The sequence below is a fragment of the Panthera uncia genome (assembly GCF_023721935.1).
Source record: "Panthera uncia isolate 11264 chromosome B3 unlocalized genomic scaffold, Puncia_PCG_1.0 HiC_scaffold_1, whole genome shotgun sequence".
Lineage (NCBI taxonomy): Eukaryota > Metazoa > Chordata > Mammalia > Carnivora > Felidae > Panthera > Panthera uncia.
This window is the reverse complement of record NW_026057582.1, coordinates 95,919,173-95,945,844: the sequence shown is the minus strand read 5'-3', so window position 1 is coordinate 95,945,844 and position 26,672 is coordinate 95,919,173. Positions and strand designations below refer to the sequence as shown.

Sequence of the window (26,672 nt, the reverse complement as noted above, 5' to 3'; positions counted from 1 at the left end):
GTGAAGACATGGATGAATGAGTGTCCATTCTGTATTCAGGAGACATAGTAAGTAGATTACTTTGACCAGGTAAGTAGATTACTTTGACCAGGTGAGATAGTTCAGGAGGGAGACTTAAGTGATTGCCAGAGAGTGAAAGTTTCTGAATTTCTCTGTAAAGGGTTTGACTGTTTGTAGAGAATAGTTATTCTCAAGGTCAGATTGGAGTAAGTATTGTATGTAACCTTCCGTCAGTTTCATCTTTGCCGGTATATAATTGTTTTGGGTGTTTATATATGTTTATGAAGGGAGTAAGAAAAGTGTTGAAAAATGGTACTAGAGAAAGTGACAAGTGCCATAATAATTAAAACAGCATTGGTACAGGAAGATAGATCAGCGGAACAGAATGGAGACTACAGAAATTGATTCATAAATGTATAGAACTTAAAAAAAATTTTTTTTTAATGTTTATTTTTGAGAGAGAGACAGAGTGACAGCGGGGGAGGGACAGAGAGCAAGGGAGATACAGAATCCAAAACTGACTCCAGGCTCTGAGCTGTCAGCACAGAGCCTGATGCAGGGCTTGAACTCACGAACCATGAGATCATGACCTGAGCTGAAGTTAGACACTTAACTGACTGAGCCACCCAAGTGTCCCTATAGAACTTTACATAATAAAAACTGGCATTTCAAATCATAGAAAAAGTATGAAATTTCCATAATCGGGATATTTTCTCACCAAAAGGGAAAAAAATCCAGATGTATAGATTTAAACAGTTAAATGTAAAGCCAAAACTGAAAAAGTCCTAATAGAAAATATAGGAGAATAGTTTTGTCATCCTTGGATTAGGAAAGACTTTTTAAGAGCAAGCAAGATATATAATAGAGGTGTTCTAAAGAACACCCTGTTCTCCATCCTCTGTATTTGGCTGCATAAAATTTATGATAGAAGGTATTTTTAAAAAACTGAAGCATTTTAGAAGAAAATATTTGTGATGGGTGTAATAGTGAATTATTTTGTGACCCAATTTAAAGAATTTCAGATCAATAAAGATAATCCAGTAAGAAAGTGAACATAAGAACATGAGATAATCTACAGAAAAGGAAATAAGGATAGTCAGTAAACATTGGGAAAGATTTACAACCCCACTAAGTTATCTGGGGAATGTGCATTAAAATAAGATAGTTTTTGCTCAGGAGATGATCAGACATTAATGATGGTTGTTAGCCTTTTGAGGTTATGGAGAAATAGTTGCCCTCATATTTTGGTAGGAGACCTTCCCTAACCTTATCTAATCTTATTCTGATCCCTATCCTCCAATCCCTACATTCAGTTTTCCCCCTTCATGCTTTATTTTTCTCCACAGTTATTAGCCACCAACTGACTTACCATATATTCTGCTTGTGTGTAGCCCTAGAATATGAACTCTTCAGGGAAGGTCCTGGTGTTTTGCCACCCTGCTGTGCTGTATCCCCATCACTTGGAATAATTCATGCATGGCACGTAGTACTTGCTCAAGAAGTATATGCTGACTCAATGAATGAAATACTTATGTTTCAGATCAAGATAGGCTCATTTAAAATATTTCTGAAGAGTTGTTATTGGAGAAATAATTAAATATAAAGGGTGTTTAAAAATTTTTTATTAGTTGGGTTGTTGGATCCTCTTCCCTTTCTCATGATGAAGTCTGGTTTAAAGCAGGCATTTTGATATCCTTTTGGGGAGGTGAAAGTTCCAGAGCCTTTGAAAAACATTTTAGAAATAGATTCTTGAAAGCTATCTAGACTGCCTTATCTTTGATCCCACTTACAGCACAGCAGCACTTTTGAGACCTTTGCTGACAGCCCATTGGTTGGCTTACATTGGAATTATAGACATGTGGGAGAATAATGCTCCCATTCTTCTCCATCATGTCTAATTCTAGAAGATATGGTGATAGGAAACCTTACCCTTTTCCATAGTAAAATGTAGCTACTCAGGAAGGATGAGGGGCACCATTATATCAGGTAACACTCAATCCAGTTATACTTTCTGAGATAAAATTAACATTGCTGTTATTACTTTTGACAACTGCCACCTGAAGTGCTTTACGTCTTTGGCCCATAACTCCCCTAAACTCAGTCTCCAGCTTCCTGCTTGATGTTTCCACTTGGATGTGATAATCGCTGTCTCAAATTTAACATGCCCCAAAATAGTTCACCAGTTTTCTTTTCATAACCTACTGCTTTTGAAGTCTTTCCTGTCTCAGTGGCAATTTGGTTTTTGTATTTGTTTAGGCCAGGACTCCTCTCTCACACCCTATATTCAGTATATTGGGAAGTGTCGTTACTTAGCTGTACCTTCAGAATATATTTGTGTTATCTGTCCACTTCTGATTATCTTTATGGCTACCACCCTGGTCCAAACCACCATAATCTCTCAGCTGGATATTGTAGCTTTGTAAATGATCTTCCTGCTTCTGCCTTTGCTCTCCCCCACAGTGCTGTCTAAAGAAGGCTACCAGAGTGTTTTCTTTCTTTCCTCAAAAATTTTCTGTGACTCTTAGTTTAACTCCGAGTAAAAAGCTATAAAGTCTTAGGATCTATAAGGCTCTACGTGCTTGTTAGCCCTCTGTCCTCATCTTTTCCTGCTTTCTTTTCAGGCCACTCTTCTCTACCACACAGGCCTCATTGCTGTTCCTCAGAGATGGAGGCAGGCTTCATTCCAACTTTGTACCTGCAGTTTGGTCAGAAATGCTCTTTCCCCAGTTAACCACATAAGGATTGCCTCACCTATTCAAATATTTGCTCAAATATACTTTTCTTAATGAAGCTTTTCCTGACTATGTTTTTAAAAATCAGTCCCTTCCAACTTTGGATTTTCTGTACTCCTCTCTTGTTTTTCTTCATAGTTAGAAATATAGCATCAAATATACTGTGTATTCTAGCTGTTTATGTATTGTTTATTGAATGTCTCCATTGTGGAAGATGAAATGCACAGTATAATTGATGATTTTAATTCAGGCTATTGCAATATAGAGAAAGTTCATTAATGAGAAACATCTCAAAGAGAGAGGAAACCAAGGGGTTTTATAAGGGCAAGTAAACAAGGGAATCATGAGGAGAGGTGGAAGTGACTCTTAACCTGGGATTTGTGAGGGAAGGTTGGTCCTTTTGCATTTAGTCATTTGTCAGAAGACAAAACAGGACTGGGAGATTTTTCAGTGTTCCTTGCTTTCCTCCATCACAGGGCTCAGATGCAGTTCAAAATACTCAACTATGAATAGAATTCAAGCCCCAGGAGGCAAGACTCCTGTCTGTTTTGTACTTTGGTGTATGGTATTTTCAATACCTAGCAAGTGCCTAGATACTTGATAAATGTTGAACAGGTGGGTAAAGGAATGAATTTAAAATGGTAATCACCTTAGGCCTCCTGTCTGCTGAAGAATGTGTAATTATACCCATGTAGAATTGGTCTTTCTGCTGTAAGTAGCTTCATAAATGAGATGAGACTCCATGGAGTAAATTTACATCCTATCATCACCAGCTTGTGCTGTATTCTCTGGTGATACCATGTGCTTGTAATACTTACTGTCAAATTCTCTTCAATAGAGTTCTGCATACAAAATCTTAACATATTGCGAGGTGAGAGAGTCCATTTAAATGAGGTCTCCTATTCTGGAATCTCTTATTATAGACTTTGGGTTTTATCTGGAAGGCAGTGGAGACTAATTTTAAGTGATTTGAGTAGTTCAAATGATTAGATTTATGTTTTTGGATAAACTTAGTGTGGGCAGCCTTGTAAAGGAGTGACTGGAAGGGAATTGATCACATGTTAGAGATTCATGAGGGAGCTGTTACCTTAACTGAAGTGGGAAATGATGAAGTTGGGGTAAGAGTGGATTTTGGGGTCAAGGTGAAGTTTGAGCTATCCTAAATCTAGGGGTTGATATTTTGTGGCTTTTCCTTATAGCCAGATTGTTTTTGGCTAATGCTGTTCTCTGAGATAGCAAAAATAGGAAGAACAGCAGGAAGATGATTTTAAGTCTTGTAGGTGTTATATTTGAAATGCCCAAGAAGCCTAAGCAATGGGAAATGTATGACAAAGAAACTACTCAGGACTGAAAGGAAGCCTGGGTCTAGAAAAGTGCTTCAAGTTTATCATCTTCATAAAGTACCTTAACTTTGTATGATTGTTTATGCCTTTGTAACTTCCCATAAACTGCATATTTCTAAATTATTAGTAATGCTCTTAAAATGGGAGGAGTTTGTGCCTTTACCTTTGGTCAGAATAATGGGAGAGGAACCTCATGGGTCCCTGCAGAATTTTGATTTCCTTGAACAGTTTAGACTTGTGTTACTAACTGCATCATCATCCAGTAATCTACCTTTCTTCTTTTTGAGTACCTAATATGTGTCAAGCGCTGTGCTTGTGTGTTGGGATTATATAATAGGCAAGTAAATAAGCAATTACAGCACAGCATTCTCTTAAGTGGTAGATTAGGGAAAATACTAGTCTTTGGGGATGAGGTAGGAAGGATGGGCACAGGAGTTTGGGTTGAGGTAAGGGGCTAGGGAACTGATCAGAATATCTGCAATGTCAAGCCTTTTAGGGTATCAAAGTCTGAGCAAAGGGAATGAATGGAGTGAGGATGAGATGCTAGAGATGAAACATTAGATATTCAGTACCTTTGGGCATTACCCTGAAGACAGTATGAAAATCTTAGCATGTTAAAGGAATAATATAATAAAATTATCGTCTTAGGAAGGTCACTGACGAATGAGGAGGTTCATATACAATGGCACCTTTTAGAGTCAGTGTATTTAGGGTGGGGCTCAGTTTTTAAAATTTTGCTTTAATTGCAGTGCACCCAACTTTTTGAGAATTGCTGACTTAAGTGGGTTCTTTAGTAAGGCTCTGAATTCTACTTAACCAAACTGTTTCTCTGGTGTTATGTCCAGTAGGGAATCTTTTTTTCTCATTTGGACTGGATGTCAAGTTTGTCCTTCCTTCCAGATGAGTAAACTAAGAATTAAACTGGGGCCTGATTTAATGGGGCTCCTTGATTTGAAAATCTCAAATATGCTCAAGTTGTTCCAGTTTAGCAATGTATATAACTTTATTTTGAAATGTTGGCTTTGTTAATTTGAACACCTGAGCTACTAGATTACTTTGTTAGAAAACGAAAGCTAGGAACTACCTGTTTAAAAGAGCCGTTTAAATGGAAATTACCTAGAGAAAAGTAGGAGATATGTACACACTAAATATCTCTGGGTTTGGTAACCAACCCACAAGTTTTGGAAGATTATTAAGAAAGTAAAGCACTGGTAAGTCTCAGGTGAGATGAAGCAGTATTGAGAATGTGGGTTATAAAGGAGGTTAGAAGCTTTCACAGGAAGGAAGAATGTTTAGGCTTCAGGTAGTTTTCTTTATCCTACTTCTTGTTCCATGGTTTTTCCAGCTACCCAGTCACTTAAACCAGAAACCTGGGAGTTATCTTACCAACACTCTCTCCCTTCTGTATTTGGTTATTAAATCCTTTAAAACAAAAATCTTTGATGTCTTTTCAAATCTTTCCTAACCCTGTCCCTTCTTTGTTCCCTCCTATTCATGAATCCTGGTTAAATGTATACTCATCTTCTCCAGGGAGTATTGCTCTGATGGCTTGCATCTCCCAGGTCTAGGGCTCTTTAATTGCTTGCCACCTCATCTTAATATATGCACTTTTAAAGATTCATACCTGATTTCTTTTAACATTCCACTCATGCTAGATTAATTGCCTTGCTTCGAACTTTCATATTTAGTTTTTTCTGCCTTTGTTTTTGCTCTGTAATGCTTTTTCTGTTCTTTTGGGACATCCGGTGTCATCTCTAAAGGGGAAACAACTTTATTTTTTTGTGAAATCTCTCAACTTTTAAATTTTGGCAACTAATTCAGTTAAAAAAACTTGCTGTCTCCCATGTCTAAAAAACATTGTAACCTCATAAAGACTTCTTTGACCATTCCTCTTTCCTCCTGTGAAGTTAATTGCTCAGTTTTTGTGTAGTCTCATATGTCAGCTCATAATTTTCAAATTGTTATAAAAGAATTCAAGTACAAATAGTAATGTATCAAAGTTTTGTTTTTTTTTTTTTAACTCATAAAAACTGGTTCAATGAGGAATTGGGAATTGTATAATAGCTTAATATGGAGTGCTGTAGCCTTTGGGGTAATCTTCTCTACTGGAATAGTTTACCTTTACATTTATGGAGTTATAAACTGCCTGAGCCCTAATCAGTTGTAAGTAGGAAATCAGATAATCAGGTGACTTACTAGAAAATGCTCTAGCATGACAGTATAAGTCACACAGTCACACAGTCTTTGTATCTCATTTTAGGTTTTGAGTAATTTGTCTGAATACATGCTAATTTTTATATTATTAGTGGCCAAGCACCTCTTTGTATTTTCTCATTTTAAAATGTTAATTTTTCCAGAATCACTAATAGAAGATTCAGACCAATATTTTTTGGCCTGTTTGTAAATGAGCACTGTTTTCATATTGAATCTGCATTAGCGTTCTGTTAGAAACGCTAATTCAACTTGAATTTAATGTGTTCTCAGTGTATGTACAATAATAGGAGCACTTATAGGACTTAAATATGTTGAACGAAGTCAGTAGGATATCATTTGATTAGCTTGGTTTTGAAGTTTAAATAGGAGTTTCAGATAGAAAGGGGAGAACAAACCAGGTAGAGTGACCAATATATATACTGCTTTAGGACTTGAGTCTGGGTTATTATCAATGACCTCAAGTTTCTAACCCATTTCTGGTCTCCCCCCCTCTCCCCACTTTATTTTAATTCAGGTGGAGTATTGCTGACATAGTTATTTTCATAAGAACTGTTTGATCGTATTCTTTCCCTGCTTGAAAAATCTAAATTGCTTCATGTTGCCAACACAATAGACTTCATTTTGCTTGGCCTGGGAGCTCTTCCGCTATTTGGTCTCTCAACCCTTGATTTACTCACAGAGTCAAATTGGCTTCTCCTTTCCCTTCAGTTCTGCCTGGCCAAATCCTCCATTTTCTTTCAGACTTTATTTCTTTATTCCAACAATATGACTGTCCATATATTCTAACTGAGGAGGTTCTCTTGTCTTAAAAGTTTGGTTGTATTTGTTCATAGAAATAGGCAGTTATATGCCCTGTATGATAATTCTGTGGGTGGGTTGTCTCAGTTTCACCTGGAAGGCAGCAAGCCACTTTTCATACTAGATCACATGTGCTTCCTATAGAATTTTTAAAAATATACCCCACATGTCAATATATTTTTATATTTGTAGACCTGAAAAATGTCTGAAAATTCCAGTGACAGTGATTCATCTTGTGGTTGGACTGTCATCAATCATGAGGTATGCTATTTAATACTTCAATACATGAGGTATGCTATTTAATACCTTAATATTTAATATGCTATTAATACTTTTAATGCTATTTAATACAAATAAGGCAATTTGTAATATTACAGTGTTAGTGGTGTAAGCTGGGCTTTTTGAAGGCCATTATTTTTTTACGTTGAAGCCTAAGGTTCCATTGTCCATAGCTTGGACACTTTTGCACCCATATTAAACTTCACTACTGAAAACTCTTAACGAGCAGTATCTTTTGCATTATAGTACATTGCTTTCCTCAGCTTTGAGACATTAGGCAAATATTTATTGAAGGTTTATTATTGTGTAGGGCCTGCACCTTACCTACATTCTCATAGAATTGTAAACAACCGTCTGTGGTATAGATTGTTTTCATTCTCATTTCATAGTTGAGAAAACTAGATATTAGAGAGGTTAAGTAATTTGGCCAAATTTTATAACTAGGAAATGTTGGCTGCATTTAAACACACCAGAAAGGAGCATGGAGAACATATGTTCTACTTTTGGTATGCTATGTTATGTTATGTTATTAGCAGAACTTGACAGAAACAAGGCTATGGCCAGAACTCTTTAAAAAAATGAATATTCTTACAGAAGTATGATGTTATGTGACTAGTATATAATAAGCATTAATTTCTTTTCCACATTGGTAATATATGTTCATTGTAGAAAAATCATAAAATACTGATAAATAGAAGCAATAAGTTAAAAGTCATCTATATTTAAAGTTTTAAAGGATTTGTCTACAGTTTTCCTATTTGTTTTTAGGATCTCTTAAGGCTTGACTTGTTTTCCTTGACTAATAAAAGTTTTAAATGGTATTTTTTATAATTACTTTGATAATTTAAGGCTTAGACAGTTGGTTACTCCTGTCTTCTAAAAATCACTATTAGGGGCGCCTGGGTGGCGCAGTCGGTTAAGCGTCCGACTTCAGCCAGGTCACCATCTCGCGGTCCGTGAGTTCGAGCCCCGCGTCAGGCTCTGGGCTGATGGCTCGGAGCCTGGAGCCTGTTTCCGATTCTGTGTCTCCCTCTCTGTCTGCCCCTCCCCCGTTCATGCTCTGTCTCTCTCTGTCCCAAAAATAAATTAAAAACGTTGAAAAAAAAATTAAAAAAAAAAAATAAAAATCACTATTAACCAAAGAAGGATTTTTTTTTTTTTTCTGTAGTATAGTTGGAAAATTTAATAGCAGCTGTACCAATTGAGATTGGGGTGGTTTCTTTTTTAAATAAGTGACTTTTCTATTTTTAACCTGTTTTATACAAAGCTTAGATCAGCTCCCATAGCAGTAACTTTTCCTTCAAGGATAATTAACATTATAGGAACAAGGAAGCTGTGGGAGTCTTACTTAGGATTCTGCATGGTGAAGCAAGGCAGGAAGCCTCTCATGCACTTAGCCAAGGGTGTCATTAGGGTGCTTCTGTTGGAGATAATCTTGTCACAGAGTAGATCAGATTCGTATTTTCATCCCTCTTCCCTCTGTATCTAGTTATCCAGTTCTACTCTTTCTTGCTAATGTCTCTTACATGTGTTTACTTTACTTTTCCATTGCTACCATTCTGTTTTAGGCCAGAACCTGTGTCCCTTGCAGTCCCCAATTCAGCCCTACCCTGTTTCTGTCATTTCCCTACCACTTTAGGCATTCCCAGAGTCTTAACATTCAGAATTCTCCTTAGGACTAAACTCAAAACCTACTCCTTTAATGAATTCTTTTAATTTTTGCTGTTTTGAGTTATGTATATTAGGAGAACTTAGACCTTTCAGTTTCATGGATCAGTAAATCACAGAAAAAATTGGGAGAGGGGCATGAGGATAGGTAGAATCAACTTAGTGGTTAACTTTATTTTACTAATTAAGATATGAGAAAAAACTGTAAGATCCACTATTTTCTTAAAGAGAAGGTAGTTGACATCAAAGTAGGGAGGACAACCTTGGAAGAATAAAGAATAATCTAAAATTTTATAGTGAAAATTTACTCCCATCAATTCTATAGATACATTTTAATCCTTGCCTTTAGACTTTTAGTTCTGCATTGCCATAGTAAATAGTTATTTGCATGTGGAAATTTCTCTGAATAGGTTGCAAATTTGAATTTTGGAATTGAGGTTTTTATACCTCATAACACATGGCAAAGTGCCTTGCATAGTACCTTTGTAAATGTTGAGTAGAAGTAAATTAATAGAAATAGCAAAGCTTAAAAACCTACCCTCTGTGATCAAATTAATTGCTTGGGCTTATAAAATAGAGTGCAGCATTTGACTTTTGGCTGACTTCTCTTAGAATCTAACCCTGTGATTCCATTCTGCTGTTTCCCTGACATAGACCATTATGGACTAAATTGAATAAAAGGTAGTCAGATTAGATACTGTTCCCTTTGAAGTATGGCAGCATCCAGGACTTTTAACAATGGAAGCATCTACATGTAGTGAAACCCAGCTTTGAGCTGGATTTGATAGACATATAACTGATGATCATTTTATCCCTAGGGGTCTGATATAGAGATGGTGAATTCTGAACATGGCACAGCCAGTGACAGCTGTGAGCTCGCTCCAGAATGCACATCTTTAGAGCAAGAGGAGCTACAAGTATTACAATCAGAGCAAGGAGGTAAGATGTTAAAAGGAATCTGATTTTATTTTTTTTAAATAGGATGTGTGAACAATAGTGTGAATCTTGCATTCTTTCTAGTCAGGCAGCCTTTCTGGCTAATCAGATCCGGTCACTAAATGACTAAAATTTTCGTGTGGATTGGGTAGTGACACCAACCAGTGGTTTATTTGCAGCCATAGTATCTATTTCAGCCTCTGTATAAACTCTTTGATAATGCAAGTGTAACCAGTAACTAAACACTACTAATTTTAAGACTAGTGATATACAAAATACAAGAGATTTACTAAACTCTTTTCTAGTTAGCATCACACTTCAAATTACTTTTGGTTAGAGGTGGTAAAAAAGGCATTTAACTGCTTTACTCTTCATTTTTAAATGACTTCTTAAACGGTTTTAAAAAATTGCATTAAAATGTAAATAGAACATATTCTCCTCAGGAGAATAAAGTGGATACGTCATGTCTAGAAGTAATGATGGATTATACCTGTTAATCTTGTTTTCAGCCTGTGTATTGATTATTCTCATTTGAACAGTGATCCTCATCTTTGATAGGTCAGATTTTTCTCCCAAGAAATACACATACTCACATATATAAAAGTTATTTCCAGACTTCCTTGGGAGTTCTTGGACCCAAGTCCACCTTTGCTGAAAGACTTAATTTCAGATTAATACTCTATTAGGGGCTATGTAACATACAGATGGCAAAGTTTTTCTTTTTTTTCCTCCTCTGTTTTTTTTGGAGGGACTAAATTCTATGAGAAATACATACATTAATGACAGAAAAAAATGATGAACAAAACAAATTTTAAGTCACCCTTAATTCTTTTTATCTGGAGGTAACTGCTATACATAAAAATTGATAAAATTAATAATCTTCTTAAATTAGTGTAATAAAATATGCAAATGCATATAACGTTTGGTGTATGTTCTTGGCTGTGCATAAAATTTATGTTTATCATGTATTATTTTAATATTTTTAACTTCTATGAAAATTTTATAGCCTTTTGTATGAAAAATAGAATTGTATGAACTCTAGGGGTTTTTTTGTACATTTTTTTCTTTGAGGAGTTTCTTATAAAATATATCTCCTGTAGTGACATTTTGTTTTTCTGTGTTCTTTTGAATCCTTATTTTTTATAGTCCTTTTCATGGCAAAGAACTCATAATTTGAAGCTGTAGTTTTGTTTGTTGAGTTACCAGGTATTGACAGTCATTAGAATAGTGCTACTTTTAGGAATTCTGAATAAACTAAGAGTTCAGGAAATGTACCATCAGATGTCTGAAAAATGTTTTCCCATATTCACAGATTTTTACAAACACCTTAAATTTAGTACTTTGGTATTGTACAGTAGAGATTATGTTTTTTACTTAGAGATTGTATTGTTTTTTTTTTTTTTTTATAATTTTTTTTTTCAACGTTTTTTATTTATTTTTGGGACAGAGAGAGACAGACAGAGCATGAACGGGGGAGGGGCAGAGAGAGGGAGACACAGAATCAGAAACAGGCTCCAGGCTCCGAGCCATCAGCCCAGAGCCCGACGCGGGGCTCGAACTCACGGACCGCGAGATAAATAGAATTTAAATGAGTTCAGTTCGGTATCTAAAATTATCCTCTGACAATTTTAAATAATTATATTTGAAATACAGAGATCTTTTTAGCAACAGTAGAGTGATGGTATGGTTGTATATGACATTTCATTAAATCCACTTACAAAATTAGGAGTAGATTTTATGTACTCAGATTATAATATATGTGGCCTATAAAAAGTCAGTTAAGTATAATTGATTGAATTGATCTTTGCTTTATATCAGAGAGTAGCCAAAATGGCACAGTGTTAATGGGAGAAACTGCTTATCCAGCTTTGGAGGAAACGAAGTCAGCACTTGAGGTAAACATGTGTTTTACTCTGTGGATATATGGTAAGCAATATTCCTTAGGGAATATTAAGGAATAATTAAGGTTTCCCTTTCTAGTTATACTTTTATTCCTCTTTGAATTATGCAACATTTATTAAAAATTTTGAGATTCCACAGATTGGTCACTTTTATGATTAGCATTAGCTTCTGTTTCAAATCTTAAATGAAATGCCTTTTAATTTACAAAAGTAATTTCTTGGAAATGTGTGAAAGATCTGTTCATTTACTTTCCAATATAATTTTACTTGGAAGTAGATTACATTCTTGAATTATACTGAAAAATTAAGTTATTAGGACTGATCTCTAAAAATGAAGATTCGTTTTTAAATTTGAGAACAAACAAAATCTTGTTTTTTGGTGTTTTACTTGACTTCTAGATAAAACTAGTTTATATGATTTTTACATAGCATAGCTATTGAAATTTATTACATATGCAACCAGAGAAATTTGTAATCAGTCTTTTATGGGCTTCCTGACTATAGAATTATGCTCGAATAAACCCATGGAACTGGTGAGAAATGAATCCTCTTTTCCATGGTCCTTGTGTTTTAAAGGTGAGCTTTTTAGTTTCTGTAGCCAATGAAAATTAGGCAGCAGTTTGATCTAATTCTGACAGAGATAATTGTCAAGGGGGTTGATGGTGTTTTCAATCTGAAAGATGAGTCTACTCCTGAGTAATCTTTGTCTTTTGGGCAGGACTCATATCTTTTATTTTAAGCCTAAATTACCATAACACTTAAGTACTGTTGTACACTTTGAACTGCATAGAAAACATAAGGCTCTTAAATAATTGTTAAATTTACTGTTTTTAAAATTATTCCTCAGAGAGAAGAAAAGTCGTCGGAAGACCATGTCTATTTTGGAACTGTCAGTGATGATTCTGATATTGTTACCCTTGAGCCACCTAAGTTAGAAGAAATGGGAAATCAGGAGGCTATAATTGTTGAAGAAGCACAGAGTCCAGAAGACTTTAACATGGGCTCTTCTTCTAGCAGCCAGTATACATTCTGTCAGCCAGAAACTGGTAAGAACTGCATAAAGAATACACTGATGACAGACTTAAGTTCTCCTGTGACCACCTTTTATATATATAATGGTCAAGTTTTTAATATATTTGAGATTTTTTTTTGTAAAACCTACTATTAAATCTGGTGTTTTCTTACATTGTAGGGCTTAGAGTACAATTGCTATAACAATAAATAACAACATCTTTTATTAAGTGAAAGATGAAAAAAATATCTTCAAGGAGATTTGTTACTGTCTGAAACACTCAAATGCATTTGATATATTTTTTTAGATCTTTAAGGGTGGGAGATTGTGCCATTGTAACTAAAAACAGGAGAAAGTTAAGGTTTCTACTTACAGTGGTACAAATTTTATATTCTAGAAATAAGCTTATTAATTGAAGTCTTTTAGATCCTTTCAGTTATTAATCATTTAACAAACATTTATTGGATGCTACTATGTGCTAAACAGGGTTCAAAGAGCTGGCAGCACAGCAGCATCCCAAAGCCTCTGACCTTTGTATCTTTCATTTTAGATTGAGTTATGAAAGGTGCCTATTTTAAGTCCTATTATTAATGCAGTTCATGCCTACTGTTCAGATAATGATTTGGAAGTTAAAATGTGAGTTACTGAGCTAATTCCTTTCTATATTTCTTTGGCTCATTTGGAGGGACGTATATAATAACGTCTTTTCACATGGACATAAATATGTAGACACAAAGTTACTGGAAGATAAACAGACCTGGCATTAACTCACACTTATTAACCAGTAACTTGAGCAGTAGCTCAAGGATGAATTGTGGGAAAGACAAGTTGGTGGTGCACTGCTAAGGGATTCCAAAGTGTCCTAATTTGATGGAAAAATAGGGACGTGTCTATTTTGGATTATTTTCTTAGAATTTACCATTCTTTAATACTTAACATTTGCCAGAATCAGACAAATGGAATTTCTCTTATTCCACTTTAAGCTAAAAAAATGTCAAGTAGAGATTTTTAGCTATCTCGTTTAATGGCGAGTTATTTTCAGTTAGTATACAAGAGCTTTTCATTCAAATATTTAAATACTCATCTGGCATTCTTAGTGGTGGTCAGCCTTTGCCAGAATGTATACGTAGTACATTTATTACAAGGACTAATGAAATGATTTTACTTTTTGTTCATCAGATTTTATTTTGTTTAAATCCAGGATTCATGCTGTATTCAAGTAGTCTTCTTTCTTTCCATCCTTCCTTTTTTTGGAAAACTATAGATGCTGGTTTAATTTGAGAATATTCATGGGCCAGAAAAAGTAGTCACATTGAAGCAGGAGTAGCAGAAGAGTTCAATCAGACATTTAAGAAATTGATGCTATAAACAATTTTTCTCAGGAACTTGGACACTTCAAAGCACATTATTCTAGTTTTTATCTCCATTCTGAACTTGGACTTCTTGGGGATTTTACAGTTTCAGTTAAGAGAAATATTTTATTAGGAGTATTTTTATCCATTGCTATCTCTCCGAAAGGAGTAAGTTATTTCAATAAAGTATTACAAAGTAATAAGAACAAAGGACATTTTGGATTACGTTGAAAATACTATATAGAAATCCATTGCTAAGAGTCTTGTTTTCTCTCTCTTATCTCCTATTTTTCTTGGTTTAATTCCTGACTACCTATTACCTGGTTATTTTGATTTTCCTTTCCCTTCTCCATGTCTGTAGGATTTCATCTTCAGGTTTTTTCTTCTAAATTAGATTCTTGGGACAATATACTTTTTGTTTATTTGAGAATACTGTCCGCTGCCGCCAGAGGATTCTCCCCCAAGAAAGCAAAGTTGGTAGCTGTAGAAAAGTTTGTATTGCATATGTTTTTTTTAAAAGGCATGATTGTAAAATTTTGATGGAGCACAAATAACGATGTTAAGTGGTAATTAAAATAAGTATTTTCAATTCTCTTTTTCCTTTTTAGTCTTTATAACAAAGTTTTATACATCTTTTTTTCCTGTTTATTCACAAAAGAAAGGTGGTGGGAGAAGCTGTGGAAGATTCCTGAATGCATAAGGGGATGGGATGATCAGCTGAAACACCATGTTCCTAGCCAACTCGCTTTCCAAGGTGGTGTGACTAAATCTGATCAGCTTTTCCAGAGCTGAGTGTGCCTAGTCACATTTACTATTTACTTAGTGCTTTAAAGATATCTGTTGTCATCTGTGATACTCTAAACAGGTGTTCAAATTGGTCTTGTAATAAAGCTGGCTGAGCTTACTGCATGCCTTTGCGTTGCCTGCATCTTGGACTGTGGGCCAAATTAAGCTTTGGAAGAAATTTAAAACCAAAATATTTTAGCTGTCCTATGTATGGGTTAAAAAAGATGGAAGCATTAGATAAGGAGGTGAATTTATTAATATAGATTAGGCTGCCTTGTTTACTTAGAATATATAATGATGGTGATATGCTAATGTAGAATTAAATTAAATAAATTTAATTTTGTGACATTTCAAATGAAATTTGAAAGGAATCTTGACGAATTGTTTTTGCATTTATCCATCTTAATACATATTGCCAGAGAGTCTGACTTATATGCTCCAACCATGATCTTGAATGCCTTTGTATTATGTAATGCTTTGTTTAAGTCTTCCTTTCTTTCTCTTTGTCCAAGAAATGTAACCTCACAGCTGAGGCGACGCCATCTGGGAAAAACTAGTGATCAAGAATAACCAGATAAACATGATGGGCATAAGGGTCATGACCAAAAGATCTCTCAGTGGCATCTGTATCACTAAATATTAGGAATATTCATTCATTCAGTAGTTCTTTTTGTCTTTGTGTTTGTTGTTGTCAGTGTGAAAGTTACCTGAATTCCTCTGTGATCCATCTTTAAAAAGTATTGCCTAACCTAAGTCACCAACTTTCCTGTGGCATGGTTATCCTGTCTTCTGAAGAACGATTTTACTTTTTTGAAGCATGAATGTTTGTTATTTTGGAGCTCTTTGTATAACATTGAGGTTCACATTTATCCTTTTGGTGCTTTTTTTTTTTTTATTCCTCTAACTGGCCTGTGGAAATTGTTACCAAGCCATCTAACCTTCTGTGTTAACATATAGTTTATTGATTGATGGAGCGGTGTTAACAAATTATAAATTTGAAAAAACCAAAGGTGATTTTTTTAGTGGATATACCAGGACTTGAGATTTCTTGTGGCTTTTTTTTGTTGTTGTTGTTGTTCTTTACTATTCTTTTCATAAAGGAGCAGCACCAGACTAGTCCTTAATATCGGAGATAGCTGTTGTGTCACTTCCTCATGCTGACATATTTACTAGAGGGTAAAATTAATAACCTTCTAGTAAGAGTGGCAGTCGAAGGGAAGGGCTCATCTGACTTCTGGATACCTGTGTTAAACTATAGTGCTTTGAACCTTGATTGTGGACTCAAGGAATGGAAATGAAACTAGGGTCCAGATACACCCAAGAAAACTTTAGGTAGTTGTTGTACTTTGTAAGTCACAGGAACTGTTTGTATACCTCCCTGTGTCCCTTCAACAGTTGAGCTTAAATTGCCTCTATTTGAAATTGAAAGAAGAGATTGACAGTTTTTTTTTTCCTTCCAGAAACAGTATCTGTTTATGGTTCTAATAGCAAAGAAATTTAATAGACTATGAGAATGATTGTTCTAACAGTATAAACTTTAAGAGAGGTTTGAAAAATAAAACCAGATAGACCCTCAAAGGCACAGACTATGATTGATTCTTGTGTATCACAGTTGAAATCTTTGATGTTTATGGCTTTATGTTGATAAACTTGAAAACTTGAGTGTTTGTGTTCTTTTGTTTTTGTTTTTGGCTGTCTTATGTAAAAGGGCATGTAGGGATGGCATTGATTATTCTAAATCATATTTACTAGAAAATCTATTCTAAAATTTTTAATATTTACGTTTTTCTTTTTAAAATAGTATTTTCATCCCAGCCTAGCGATGACGAATCAAGTAGCGATGAGACCAGTCATCAGCCTAGTCCTGCCTTTAGACGACGCCGTGTTAGGAAGAAGACTGTTTCTAGTTCTGACTCTGAAGAACGGCTACTCCCCGAACAAGAAACCGAACCCTCTAAGGAGTTGCATAAACGCCAGTTCAGCAGTGGTCTCAATAAATGTGTTATACTTGCTCTGGTGATTGCAATCAGCATGGGATTTGGACATTTCTATGGTAAGTATTTGAAAATTGGTTATATAAAAATTGATGGTCTAGTGTATGGACCCTTACTAAGAGTGAGGAATTCTGGGATCTGTTTTCAGTGTCCTCATTAAATATATAACCTTGCAAAGCTTGCCATCTGTTTGAGCCTCAGTTTTCTCATTTGGAAAATGGGGATAGTGCTGCCTATCTCACAAAGCTGTTTTTCACTGAAGTTTGGTGGTATTTATTTAAGAAATGTAGCATCCATGTTTTTTTTTTTTCTTTAAAGAAAAAGATTAAAAATCTGAAGTGCTTACCACAAGGGACATCATTTTAATTTAGAATCACAAACTAGCTTTAATTGTGGCTTTATTTGGAAGATTATTTAAATCTCAGTTGAAATGGTTATATTGGAAATGTCATAATAATTGGTGCTCATTATTTTTCCCCTCAGGTTTTATGCAAACATTATATTTTGTGACATTTGTTGCTGCTTCCATGATCCATATGAATTGAGAATTTATTTTTTATAATTTATTATTATACTTTTCTCATTGTTGTTCTTGTTAGTGTTTATGTATATTGATCATCTTTAATGCAAAGCCCTTAAAAGTGTTTTGGATGAAAAGAGGAGGGAATTCCCTATGGTCTTATTTTTCATTTGGGAGCCTAACTGTTGAATCTTAGTAAATGTGATTGTTTCTACAAAGATAAGACTGAGAACTGAGCATTCACACTCTTTGCTGTATTAGAATTTTGAAAAAAACACATGAAGCAAATGTTTTAGGTCTTGTCACTTTTACAGATTTCAATTTGCCTTACATGAACTTCTGAGTTTTGCTGATATCCACAGTTTAACTTTTGGAATATTCCTGTTTTGCTAGTTCCTTTCAACAATGTGTACCTTAATGCAAAATGTACCATATGTTAATTTTTGGAAAAGATACATTATTCAACACAGTGTAATGTTAGAATAAATAAGACAGTCAATACTTGTTTAAAGTGAGAGTCAATAAAATGTGTTTCTTCTTGTCTAACTTTATATTAAAAAATTAACATTTAGACTCCTGGTGGATATCTGCTTGAATTTAGTACTGAGATACTGTAGTTTGTATCCTCCCTTGAAGTTTGTTGTAATGAGATTTGACTTGAAATATATGCTTAATTTTGTTATTTTCTAGCTGGAACAAATGTATGAATGTTTTTTTTGAGCATGATTTCTTTCCCCACAGGTAAACATGGAGGTAACAAAGGAGAAGGTCTTCTCTTAATCTTTTTTTTCTTACTAAAAAAATTGGACAGTGATTTAATGTTAATCCAAATTGCATTAAAACCCCACCAGTTGCATGACCTTTAAGTATTTAGTGGAAAGAATAACTTAGAAAGGAGTGCTTTCAAAATTAAGAAACTACTGCTCTGTTTAAAATTTTGGTTACTTGTAAATTTTACTTTAATGATTATATTTAATAAAACATTTTCTTATACTTTTTAAAAGCATCTTTTTGGAATATGAAAGGCCTGGGTAATATGAAATAGGTCTCCATCGTGATGAGATTAGCTCGGTGAACATATAAAAACTTCTCTGACAATTTTTCAAGGTCACTATTTAAAGGACATCACAGTTTTTTTCTTAATTCTGGCACTTATCTCAACACTTTAAGAGCTCTTTTGAGTTGATTTCAGAGCCAGTTTGAATTTCTCATGCACCATGAAATTAGTCATTGCATTCCATAATCTATCATTTGGTTACTAACTATGTAACAAAACATCCCATTAAGTGAATCACTCCGAACATTCACCAAGCTTGGCTCTGTATGAGCTTGGAGAATCAGACCTTTCCTAGAAGGAAAGGAAAACTAGCAGGAGTGAGGATAGTAAAACAATGTACTACAGATAATATGGTACTGCTTTAGGTTCTGAAAGTGCTTACAAAAGTTAAAAAAAATTTTCATGTTTGAAGCACCTGTCTTCCTTACTCTTTTTATACATGTCGGCTATCCATATTCTAAATCAACAGTGGAGTTCAGTTGATTCGATTTTCTCATGGAGTTGCTTTAAGTATTGATAGGCTACCCTGCTCTTCAGACATTGTAACAGAATATAACTAAGTACTAAGTTGTGTGGCACAGACAAGAATTATAGCTCAAAGGCTATACTTCCTGAGTCATCCTGGAGGTGGTAGGATTTGAGCCGGGTCTGGTTTTATGCTTATGCTAGGTAGAAGGAAAGTGGAATGTTGCAGCAACGGAGAACATGATAATCTGAATGTAAACTTTGCTGGGTTTGGGAGCAGTGAGAAGACTGGCTGGACTATAGCAGAGGAGGTAAATCAGGCTACATTAAGACAGATGTCCAACGCATGCTGTGTAATAGTACTGCAAATTCAGATCTCAACACATAGTTTTAGGTTATTTTCCAAGGGGGTGAAGGAATTCATCCTGTCAGCAGTTTGAAAACAAAGAGGTTTTCTGTTATTTGGGAACTACAAATGAATTTTCAACATTTAAAAAATCTGAAATTCTTTTGAGTAATATTGAAACAAATTTACCATGCTTTTATAAGTTGGAAAATTAAAAGAGAGGAAGTGAACCCTAACAGAAGAATATCAGAGCTGGTAACAGTTGTTTATGATTTGGCAAAAGTTTTCTCTTTACTATTTCTCAAGATTATTGAAGAAATCAAAGGTTATTTTTTTTTTTTAGCAGTAGGGGAAGAAGTAGTAAACTATCATTACATCTTTCATTCCAAATTCTGTGATGTCTTTACATAATAGAATTCCACTGTAGATGTTAATGTCATGGTTGCCAAATGCCTTTTGCCTTATTTTTTTAACGTTTATTTTGAGAGAGAGAGAGCACGCACTTGCACGCATGAGCTGGGGAGGGGCAGAGAGAGGAGAGAGAATCCCAACAGGCTCCATGCTGTCAGCGCAGAGCCCGACATGGGGCTCAATCCCACAAACCGTGAGATCATCACCTGAGCTGAAATCAGGAGCTGGATGCTTAACTGACTGAGCCACCCAGGCACCCCTTTTTGCCTTATTTTTGACTTAGTGTTTTATTTTGTTTTTTTCTCTCTCATGCATGAGGAATGTAGCAGCATGTGAACAGCATGTCTTGGCAAATTAACATTTTGGTTTTTAGGGTGAAAACTTAGAGACTCCTAGTTGGTTTAAGATTTTTCACTGCTGGGATGGGGATGGTGGCACTCTAGCACAGACCTAACTAATGCAGAATTTTTAAAAGATTTGGCTGTGAGAAGGGTAGGTAATCACAGCCAATTATTTTCCTTGCTATACCTTTTGGGCTGTGTTACATCATTTAGGCAAAATGTAGTGAGAAAAAATAGACCTTATTTTTCCTTATTGATTATATCCTGTGAATGGATTTCATGGTTTGTTTGTTTCCCTGTTGAAGACAACATTTTTTTATACCTCAGCCATCTCTCAAAAACAACAAACTTGAGTGCCCTTGTTATGGTAGACCGGCTTGTTTTAATCAAAAGGATAGTGAACTGCTTAAGTATCTGTGGATGTGTGCTAAATTAAAAAAAAAAATGCATTAACCTACTTGGCCTGATTTATATTAACATTTATCTACCACCATTTGATGAATGACATCATGAGATTTTACTTATTCATTTTTCAGGCACAATTCAGATTCAGAAGCGTCAACAGTTAGTCAGAAAGATACATGAAGATGAATTGAATGATATGAAGGATTATCTTTCCCAATGTCAACAGGAACAAGAATCTTTTATAGATTATAAGGTAGGTACTACTAACAAACTTTATAAAAAAGACTTGTTAGCCAATAATTATTGTGCTGTTCAGATACAAGTACAAAGAAGATTATTAGTGAGTAAATATAATATTGTAATTGTAGATTACTTACTGTGTCCTAGTCACTGCTGTGAGTACCTCACATACAGTATTACTCTTATTGCTCACCACAGCTCTGTGAATTAAGCAAGTATTAACTTCATTTCATAGATGGGAAAGAGGTTCAAAAAAGCTAACTTTTCCAAGGCTAGCAACTGGCAGAGCTGAATTTATCTGACACCAAAGATGTTATTTCTGATTATTATAATTAACATTTTAATTGATATATATATAGAAAACATTGTTATTATTAGCATTATTTTTATAGAACTGAACAAAACATTTCCAGTCAGTGAGAAAGAGGAGTTTGTAGCCTCTCTCTAAGATCTTTCCTTCATCAAGGGAAATGAAGTAATCAGCCAGTCCTTTTTTTTCTTTGGTTTCTTATTGGATCGGATGGAAGAGCGAGCATGTTCTACTTCCCACCTAAAACTTACCTACCATCCAGCAGCTCTTTTAATACCTGTGTGGGTATGAGGACCAGCGAGATAGCTGGTCTCCTATCTGGTTCATCCATAAGAAGGGCATAGGGCTTGCAGAACTCAGGGTAGAAAAGTAAACTCTTGCTTTTTTCTCCCATTCCTTTAAATTTCCTTCAGTTGATGTGTGTATCCCTTATAGGGTCACATTACATTTCCTTAAAAGAATCCCACTTGACATCTGAATTCTTTCAGGCAGGGACTACTCAAGTTATTTGTTAATAGTGTAGTTTTTCCTACCTGGATCAAAGGATGTTGTAAAAAGAGTAGCCATTTTCTTCTTTACCATCATGGTTTCTGGTTCCATAGGATGATGTTGACTTTTAGGAGACTGACCCTGCATAGATCTTCACTGAGTCAGTTCTTGCAGATCTCTTATCTCCAGCTGTTAAATGTGGCTTTGAAGATCTTCATGGGAGACCTGCCCCTGGATTTGCTTATCAGGCACTTAATTCAAGACTATGGAGTTTACTGAATGCAGAATATACCCTGCATTCTGTGGCCCCTTATGCTTTTGCATTTAAAGATAATGCTACATTACTCTGTACTACCCTGTGGTCCACTTCCATTGCATACATGAAACTTGTTTTCTCTCTCATTTGGAGAGCAGATAAAATGATTATAATGAAATTTTAAATTTTAATTTGTTCTTTGAAGACAGTGAACCATCCATTTCAGATGGTTATCTTTCAAGTGGAAATACTGTCATTCTCTTTATTTAATTTTTTTATTAAAAATTTTTTTTTAAACATTTATTCATTTTTGAGAGACAGAGAGTGACAGAGTGTGAGTGGGACAGAGAGATAAGGGAGACACAGAATTCGAAGCAGGCTCCAGGCTCTGAGCTATCAACACAGAGTCCGATGCGGGGCTCAAACCCATGGACTGTGAGATCATGACCTGAGCTGAAGTCAGACCCTTAACCGACTGAGCCACCCAGGCACCCCAATATTGTCATTCTCTCTCTCTCTCTCTCTCTTTATAAAAAAATTTTTTTAATGTTTATTTATTTTTTTGAGAGAGAGTGCGAGCAGGGGAGGGGCAGAGAGAGACAGGGAGACACACAATCCAAAGCAGGCTCCAGGCTCTGAGCTGTCAGCACAGAGCCCAATGTGGGGCTTGAACTCAAAAGCTGTGAGATCATGACCTGAGCCGAAGTCAGACACCCAACCGACTGAGCCACCCAGGTGCCCCCTGTCATTCTCTTAAAGGACTTTTTTTTTGTTTCTTGTATATCAGATTTTTTTTTTTGTCTGATTCAAATGAATAACCATAATGTCTGTGGTAAGTTAAGTAAAATTTAAGTGTCATTTGCTGATTTATACATAAGATACTCTAACTGATTAGATAATGCTATAACAATTAACTTGTTTAAGCATATTATTTAGTTTCTTGCTGTTTTGGTGAAAGTTTATTACTAATAATATCTTGAAAGAAAGATCATTCAAGGCTACTTTGAAATGCAGCAGAACTCTGTAAACCTAATTGAACATGGTTTTTTTTTTTTCTCTATCAAGGATGCTGACTTCTAGCTATAATTTTATTTTTATAAAAAATTATCTTCACTTAAGGGTCCGAGAAGCCTCTAGTCCTGCCTAAATTCTTTTTAGGAGACTTCTCAGGAGAGATTAGAGTCCTGTAGTCAAAAGATAGAAGACCTGTCTCCTTTTCTTCTAACTTGTAAGTGGACCTAGAAACCATTAAGGCTTTAATATGATTATGGGAAATAGTAATCACTAATAAACACTAATCAGAAGTACTCCTAGTTCTATTTTAGAAATCTTACTAGGGATAAACTAGGCTATAGCTAATTTTTTTCCAGTCTTTAAATTCTTCCAACATGCTGTGTTGTTGTTGTTGTTGTTGTTTATTTTTAATGAAACATTTCATTTTATATATATTTTTTAAGTAGGCTCTACACCCCTGGGGCACCTGGGTGGCTCAGTCAGTTGAGCTTCTGACTTCGGCTCAGGTCATGATCTCATGGTCCATGAGTTCAAGCCCCCTGTCGGGCTCTTTGCTGACAGCTCGGAGCCTGGAGCCTGCGTCAGATTCTGTGTCTCCCTCTCTCTCTGACCCTTCCCCATTCATGCTCTCTCTCTCTCTGTCTCAAAACTAAATAAACATTAAAAAAAATTTTTTTTAAAGTAGGCTCTACACCCCAGCATGGAGCCCAGTGTGAAGTTTGAACTCATGATTCCAAGATCAAGACCTGAGCTGAGATCAAGGATTGGTCACTTGCATACTGAACCACCCAGGGGCCCCAGCTATGTTATTATTTTGATGTAGCTCTGTGCTGTGCATTTTCTTCCATATGAACCTTCTTATTTTTACATCTTGAAATACATACATATACACTACAAATACATATACTGCATAAAGGGTAGTCTGCAGAAATAGACACGTGGGGCTCCTGGCTGGCTCAGTCGGTAGAGTGATCTCGGTTCTTGGATCTTGATCTTGGTTGTGAGTTTGAGCCCCACATTGGGTGTGGAGATTACTTAAAAATAAAATCTTAAAAAAAATAGATACTAAAAATTTATGAGTATTGGTTATATATGATTTCATCTTACAGATTTAAATTGAGCTTTTAAATAAGGCATTTGACATTTTTCTTTCTTCTCTTTCAAAAAAATTTAGTCATTAAAGGAAAACCTTGCAAGATGTCGGGCCCTTACTGAAGAAGAGAAGATGGCCTTTGAAACTCAGAAAAAGAACCTTGATACAGAAAATCAGTATTTAAGAATATCTCTGGAGAAGGAAGAAGAAGTCTTATCTTCATTACAGGAAGAGTTAAGGAAACTAAGAGAACAGATTAGGCTATTGGAAGATAAAGGGACAGGTACTGAATTAGTTACAGAAAATCAGAAACTTAAGCAGCATCTGGAAGAAGAAAAGCTGAAGACACACAGCTTCCTTAATCAAAGGGAGACTCTTTTAGCAGAAGCAAAGATGCTAAGGAAGGAACTGGAGAGAGAACGACTGATAACCATGGCTTTAAAGGTGGAACTCCAGCAGTTAAGCTCTAGTGAATCATATGGCAACCCAGACTCTCCGAATGTATTGACTGAAAAAAAGGAAATAGAGGTCTTACGGGAAAGACTCACTGAGCTGGAGCAGAAGCTAAACTTTGAACAGCAGCGTTCTGATTTGTGGGAAAGGCTGTATATTGAGGCAAAAGATCAAAATGTAAAACAAGAAACTGATGGAAAAAAGAAAGGGAGCAGAGGAAACCACAGGGCTAAAAATAAGTCAAAGGAAACATTTTTGGGTTCAGTTAAGGAAACATTTGATGCCATGAAGAATTCTACCAAGGAGTTTGTGAGACATCATAAAGAAAAAATTAAACAAGCTAAAGAAGCTGTGAAAGAAAACCTGAAAAAGTTTTCAGATTCAGTTAAATCCACTTTCAGGCATTTCAAAGATACCACCAAGAATATCTTTGATGAAAAGGGCAATAAAAGATTTGGTGCAACAAAAGAAGAAGCAGCTAAAAAACCGACAGTCTTTAGTGAATATTTACACCCACAGTATAAGTCACGTACACAAAACCAGAATAATAGAGGCCCTACTATGCAAAGAGAGGGAAGGAAAGAAAAGCCAATTCACTTTGAAGAATTTAGAAAAAATACAAAATCACAGAAATGCAGTTCTGAGCATGACTGTAGTGCAAATTTTGATTCTTTCAGAAAGTCTTGTTCTGGTGTATTTGAATGTGCTCAACAGGAATCCATTAACCTTTTTAATATGAAAGTGTTGAATCCTGTAAGGATAGATGAATTTAGACAGTTAATTGAAAGGTATTTGTTAGAAAAACTGGATAGTTTTCATCACTGGAAAGAACTTGATCAGTTCATCAATAAGTTTTTCCTAAATGGTGTCTTTATACATGATCAGAAGCTCTTCACAGACTTTGTTAATGATGTTAAAGATTATCTTAAAGACATGAAGGAATATCAAGTAGATAATGATGGAGTGTTTGAGAAGTTGGATGGATATATATATAGACACTTCTTTGGTCACACTCTTTCCCCTCCATATGGACCCAGGTCGGTTTACATAGCACCATGTTATTATAATAGTTTTTAACATTTATAGATTGGGTAGCATTTTTATCATTTTAACATCTTGGAATGTTACTATCCATAAAGTACTTTTTGTAAAGAAAAAAAAGTGTTATTTGTAAAAGTACTTTATTGCTAGAGAATTTAGAATAAATTAAATGGAAAGATAAAATTTTAATAGCTATTATAAACTGAAAATTTCATATGATCACTTTGACTCGAGCAAATGGTTTAATTTCTGCCTTAAAAATATGTTAAGGAAAAAAGATCCTATTTTAGCCTATCCTGTTTCTTTTCATTATAGTTTATATGAAAAGGTAATTAAGTGAAATTATTTTCCTTTAATCTTTTATTTTTTTACTCACTTTGGGTGAGTAAATTCAGATTTCACTCTGAAATTGGAAGAACTCGTGTGTAACAGTTTGCATTGACCCACTTACTTATCTAATTCCACTTACCAACTAAATTATGATACTTAATAGTTAGTACAAAATTATCTTTGATAAAGGTAGAGGCAAACTTAGCAAGCCACAGGTTATAATATGTGTGGCTTATATGCATAATTTCTAAATAAAACTATTCATTGCTTATTAGCTTTATATTCTGTAACCTGAAACTCACCTAATCTTCAAATGTTAGCTTTATTTTTTTATCTTTAAGATAGTTATATATAATCTTTCTGAATAAATGTAATGTGTCTATAAAATAATGAGACTGATTCTGGTATCTTTAGTCATTAAATATCTAGTGCCTAAATGAGCAAAACAGTGTGAGGCTGCCCTGATGAAACATGAAAAACTCTTGCCATCAAGGAGCTCACAAGCTTTTGGAGAGTTAGGTAAATATAAGAAATAAAGTGAGGAATGGAGATATTGTATGTGGTGGCCTCAACCTGGAGATGTTTTGGGAGGCTTCATGAGTGAGGTGGTCTTTGAACTGAACTTCTTTAAACTGGTTTTTGAAGGAGAAATGAGAATTTGTCAAGCAGATAGAGTAGGACATTCTATTCAAAGAGAACTTCATTTGCACACATTTGGAGATGTGAAGACATGTCCTTTTAAGGAGGCAAGGTAGTGCTGGGGTATGAAAAGATAACAGATCTTTTGTGAAGATCAGAAGGACTTCATTTTATGCTAAAAGACTTGTTGCTTCATTGCATTTTGGATCATTGGCAATAGCCTGGAGGATTAGTTGGAAAGAGTGAA

At 35.1% G+C, this 26,672-nt stretch overlaps 1 protein-coding gene across 4 annotated transcripts in view; it reads left to right on the top strand.

Annotated features, from left to right (window-relative positions):
* CCPG1 (cell cycle progression 1) overlaps positions 1 to 26,672 on the top strand; it is a 42,454-nt gene that overhangs the window by 13,547 nt on the left and 2,235 nt on the right. For 3 of the 4 annotated variants that reach the window (XR_007453825.1, XM_049613659.1, XM_049613657.1), the window contains exons 2-8: positions 7,280 to 7,348; positions 9,853 to 9,973; positions 11,789 to 11,865; positions 12,719 to 12,917; positions 16,823 to 17,074; positions 20,692 to 20,813; positions 24,044 to 25,452. Coding sequence is in view for 3 of the 4 variants with exons in the window: in XM_049613659.1 (XP_049469616.1) it covers positions 7,289 to 7,348; positions 9,853 to 9,973; positions 11,789 to 11,865; positions 12,719 to 12,917; positions 16,823 to 17,074; positions 20,692 to 20,813; positions 24,044 to 25,452 (2,240 nt within the window). In the remaining variant the exon portion in view is untranslated. Of the gene's footprint in view, positions 1 to 112; positions 1,987 to 7,279; positions 7,349 to 9,852; positions 9,974 to 11,788; positions 11,866 to 12,718; positions 12,918 to 16,822; positions 17,075 to 20,691; positions 20,814 to 24,043; positions 25,453 to 26,672 lie in introns of those variants that run through there. The other variant, XM_049613658.1, reaches the window with a different exon arrangement.